Source organism: Macaca mulatta, chromosome 4 (genome assembly GCF_049350105.2).
Source record: "Macaca mulatta isolate MMU2019108-1 chromosome 4, T2T-MMU8v2.0, whole genome shotgun sequence".
Lineage (NCBI taxonomy): Eukaryota > Metazoa > Chordata > Mammalia > Primates > Cercopithecidae > Macaca > Macaca mulatta.
The window spans coordinates 159,834,624-159,839,852 of record NC_133409.1 but is presented as its reverse complement, the minus strand read 5'-3'; the positions used below and the strand labels follow the sequence as shown (position 1 = coordinate 159,839,852).

At 38.8% G+C, this 5,229-nt stretch overlaps 1 protein-coding gene across 1 annotated transcript; it reads right to left on the bottom strand.

Annotated features, from left to right (window-relative positions):
- Nucleotides 1-2,909: 2,909 nt before the first annotated feature.
- LOC114677681 (thymosin beta-10) lies at nt 2,910-3,190 on the bottom strand. Its single transcript, XM_028847813.2, has one exon. It carries the CDS (start codon nt 3,107-3,109, stop codon nt 2,975-2,977), a length of 135 nt encoding a protein of 44 aa, XP_028703646.1. The 5' UTR covers nt 3,110-3,190; the 3' UTR covers nt 2,910-2,974.
- Nucleotides 3,191-5,229: the final 2,039 nt, after the last annotated feature.

Here is a 5,229-nt window from a genome sequence, read left to right as displayed (position 1 = left end):
AATATGGGTTTTTTTTCCATTTTTTTATCCCAGATGTTTGGTAACATACAAACAGAATGGGATATAAATGGTTTTGAAATAAAATTAAGCCAGAATTTCAGTATCATCAGGGAAAACTGTATTCTAAAAATAGGAAGAATGGAAATTGTTTTCTTGAGAGTGGTCCCTTATTAATATATTAAGAAACTCCTTATTTGTCATCTGGCCTGAGAACAGGTTCACTCAAAGTTAGCTAGACAGATTTTTAAATAAAATACTTGTTGCACAGTAGCAGCCAATAAGAATACATATTTTGAAGCTTTTGCAACACTAATTATTATTTAATTCAAAAGCATACAGACATATTATTGATCAAAGTGTTTAAAAAATAAAAACACTATACAATTACTTAATTTAAAATGATCATCAAAACCAAGAAATTCTTTATAGCGGTCCAATGAAAATAAGCCTTTATAAATTAATATTTACTAGGTTTCCTGCTTTGATATATTTTATTTTATATTTTGAAGAGGCACCTGAGGAAAGTTTGAAAAGGAGTGGACAGGGGGAGAAGTCATGGGGATTTCAAATGCCATGGTAGAAATTTATTTTTTTAAGCTGTGTGTTGGATACACTGGTATTAAATCGCCTTTATACATTTTTTTTGTATCTCTTCAATGTTTAAGCAAAGTTTTAAGAAATCCACTAAGTTGAAAAATGGAAAATACTCATTCAAATTTGATGCAAAAATTGTGAGTGAAAAGTAGCAGAAGCTGCTTTATTGGAGAGATTAGGGCAGAAGCCAGACTGGAGATGGTTCAGAAAAGAATGGAAAGTGATAAAATGCGGTTACAGTGTATAAACAACTTTGTCAAAAAAAAAGATAAGGCAGTAAATAGAAAAGGGTGGAGATTCAAAAGGAGTGTATATTTTATTTTACTTTGTTTTATCTTGTAATAAAGGAAGAATTGACACAAGTTTAAAAGCCAATAGGAAGGATCAGCGGAGAGAAAAAGATACTGGGAAGAAGAAGGGATATACACTAGGGAAAGGTACTTAGAAATAGGGGTGTAACCCATCTTGTACACAGAGGAAGTTATCCTGAATTGGAAAAAATATATACAGCTCCTTTATTCTAACGGGAAGGAAGGAGAAAAGAGCGAGAAGGTTTTTTTAGAGAGTTAGAAGAGACATGCCTGTTTTCTGAATTAGAGAAATTGAAGAGTTGAGAAAAATACAATCAAAATAAATTTAGTAGATACTAATAGGACTTTACTGATTAAACGTTTTTGTGTGTGTGGTGGGGGTAAGTGGTGGTGGTAGAGAGTATGTGGATGAAAGAGGAACACAAGAGTAGCTGGATTTTGAACTTGAATAGTTGGATGAAATATAATGCTAGCTGTTGAGGAGAGCGAAAATCACCTGGTGACCGCTGAACAGGTCCCAGAGACACCGAACTCCTTATATGAAGAATTTAGAGGGAGCAAAGACCACCTGGTGACAACCAAACAGTCCATCATGGAGACTTTAGAAGTAATTAAACCTCCCTAGTATCTTAAGTTGGCACCTGGTTCCAGGCCTCTTTCAGCTTTTATAAGTAACACCTCCGGAATTTCATGCCAAAACTCATTTTGCAATTCTTGCTGACATTATAGCACCGAAATGTCTACAAATGTAATAATTTATTATGCAAATTATCTATCAGCTCCATTTTAAGGTCCATAAATACCAATAAGAAAAAAATCCACCTCCACGAGCTCAGTCCTCTCTCACTGAGGCTCCCCCCTGCACTTTTGTGGCATTCTTGCTTTCTAATAAACTTTTCTTTTTCAATCCTATACTGTTATCAATACATTCTTCTTACCAACCCGTGACTCAACTGTTTCTCGATGCTGGGGCTCTGACACTTCGCCTGGCACCTATCATAGAAAGATGATCATGTGTTCATTGGAAGCCTACCTCAAGATCAGACCTGTGCTAAAAAAATCTGAGGTACAGATCAAAATAACCACATTTTGGTTACTACCTCTCCAGTGAAAACACAAAAGAACCAGGAGTCAGGAGACCTGGAGTTTCTCCCGGTTGCACGACTGCAGGTACATTGACCTGTGTACACTTTTGTTAACCTCATTGGCCTCATTGTCTTTATCTGGCCGAATCAATTTATTGTCTTCATAATTTTCTTTTTTTTTTTCTCTGAGACAGAGTCTTGCTCTGTTGCCTAGGCTGGAGTGCAGTGGTGCAATCTTGGCTCACTGCAACCTCCGCCTCCCGTGTTCAAGCAATTCTCCTGCCTCAGCCTCCTGAGTAGCTGGGACTACAGGCGCCCCCACCACGCCCAGCTAATTTTTGTATTTGTAGTAGAGATGGGGTTTCACCATATTGGCCAGGTTGGTCTTGAACTCCTGATCTTGTGATCCGCCTGCCTCAGCCTCTCAAAGTGCTGGGATTACAGGTGTGAGCCACTGCATCTGGCCATCTTCATAATATTTTTATGCACTCTACTGAGAAAATATATTGGAAAACATCTTCAGAATTCTAAGTTTCTAGTCAGATCTATAAGTATATGATGTTTCTTTGTTTCGAGTCAGGTTACAGTGAGATAATGGTCAACAACATCAATTGTTTTTTGAGCAGTTCTTAGATTTATATACTTTCAGTATTTATTTCATCATTTAATAAGAGTTTATTGAATACTTAAACTATGTATATGGTACAGTTTTTTTTGTTTTGTTTTGTTTTGTTTGTTTGCCACGAAGTGTGTTTTATTTTCATTATTCATACAAATAATTTTCTATAATATTCCAGGGCAAACCGGAGAATTTGGCAGTCCGATTGGGGGGGTCCCTTCAAAGACCCACAGGCCGGTGGCATCGGCGCGGAGTGCCCAGGTTCACAGTGCAGCTTGTGGCTCGTGTCCATCTTGCAGGTGGCTCTTCCTCCACATCACGACTGGGGTCTCGAAGATGACGGGGGTAGGAAATCCTCCAGGATTTTAGGAAATTTCACTCCGCTTCTCCTGCTCAATGGTCTCTTTGGTCGGCAGGGTGTTCTTCTCCTGCGTCTCCGTTTTCTTCAGCTTGGCCTTATCGAAGCTGGCGATTTCCCCCATGTCTGGTTTGTCTGCCATTTTCTTAAAACAATCCGTGTAGTCGGGTTCCGAGCCCGGGATCCTGGTACTCCCACTCGCGTTGCAGTTTTAAACACTTAGAATAAGTAAAAATTTTTAAAAATCTGTGCCTTCAGGAGGCTTACTATCCAGAGAGAAGAAAAAGATAATGATCAGTAAATACAACAAACAAAGAGAGTATGTTTGAAGGTGATTAAGTGCTTGAAAAGATAAGAAGATCTCAAAAGGAGAGCACTGAAAGGGAGACCAAGCAGGAGGATTAGGAGTTACACTGTATTTAAAATAATGACTCTCAGCTGGGCTGGGGCGGTGGCTCACAACCTGTAATCCTAGCACTTTGGGAGGCCGAGGCAGGCGGATCATGAGGTCAGGAGATGGAGACCATCTTGGCTAACAAAGTGAAACCCCATCTCTACTAAAAATACAAAAAATTAGCTAGGCGTGGTGGCAGGTGCCTGTAGTCCCAGCTACTCGGGAGGCTGAGGCAGGAGAATGGCCTAAACCCGGGAGGCAGAGCTTGCAGTGAGCTGAGATCTTGCCACTGCTCTCCAGCCTGGGTGACGGAGACAGACTCCATCTCAAAAAAAAAAAAAAAAAAAGGCTCTCAGCATCAACTATAAGAAGAAGGTAACAGTTGAACCAAGGATGAATGATTTAACCATGGGATATCTGAGGGGAAGGAAGCAGCTGGTGAAGCGGCCCTGAGGCCAGAGAGCACATGACACGGAGTAAGAACACCACAGTGGACTGGATAGACCTGGTGGAGAGAAGGTGATAGCATCAGAGAGATGAAGAGGAGCCAGTTCATCAGCTTCTCCTTCTGAGTGAGATGGGGAGTCACTAGAGGAATTTAAGCAGAGGAGAGACATGATCTGATAGAGGCTTTATAAAAGATCACTCCCACTGTTGTGTGGAAAGAAGTTTTTTACCTTTTGCTGGGGGTTGGAAGACGAAGGCAAGAAGCCTGGGAAAAAGCTATTGTATTATGGTTCAGGGAAGAGATAAGGTGGTGGCACATTGTGGTTCTATTCTAAAGGTAAGCAGAATTTGCTGACACATTGGATATATGGGGTGAGGGAAATAGTGAAGCAAAGAATAACTTCAAGATGATTGGCCTGAACGACTGGAAAGATGGAGCTGCCATCAACTGAGGTGGAAAGACTGTGGGTGGGGCAGGTTTATGAAGAGTGTAGAACAGATCAGCTCTGGAGGATTTAAGTTTGAGGAGTTGGCAGCACGCATCATGTGGTCATCTCCCACCTAATGTAACACCTCATCTGAGTAGTACGTGAATAAATGACACAGTACAGCATATTTGTGCAGTATATATAATATATACAAGTTTTCTAATTTCCAAATTCTTGATAGCCTAGCAAAGTTGTTTTTATTTGTTTGAATGCTTTCTGATGGAATGAAAATAGCATAGACTATCCAAAAAGCTGACTTAGATGGAATGGAAATAGCTTAGAATATCCAAAAACTGATTCAGTCATTTCTTTCAAAATGTTTAAACTGCTTGACTCTTGTTAGAAGAAACTTTCCATACTTTTAAAAAAATCTAATTCGGATTTTAATATTACTCTGAGATCTCTCTCACAATTTTATATGCCAAATTTAATTGTTTTTAATATAGCAAATTTCTAAAGTAATTATTCTGTTATTTTGCAGTCAAGAATATTTTGGTGTGTCATAATATAACCATAACCCAGCTAAAGACTAGGTCTATATCCCAGGTTTATGTTATTCTGCAAGTAGGTTTAGGTCATTGCTGATGAGGAGATTAATTCCACATACTCAAGTCAACAATGATTCCCAGACAGGTTTATGGGATGGAAATGCTTACAGATCATTTAGGGACCTTGATTGTAAGGTGATATGAAATATCTCTGCAATATTTTCTCTTAGTTACTTTTATCTGGTAGGCTTATAGACCTGTAAATAAAAAGTGGCAGATTTCCCCAAAGAATTCAATTTTAGTTATGAGTTTACTTTATAGAACCTCTATTCTACCTATATAAGTACTTCGTGTGGTAACACAGGCAAATATAAAGCAACATCCTATTTTATTTTATTAGTGTATTTTACAACAATTCTGCAGATACACGAGCTTCAGAGATCAT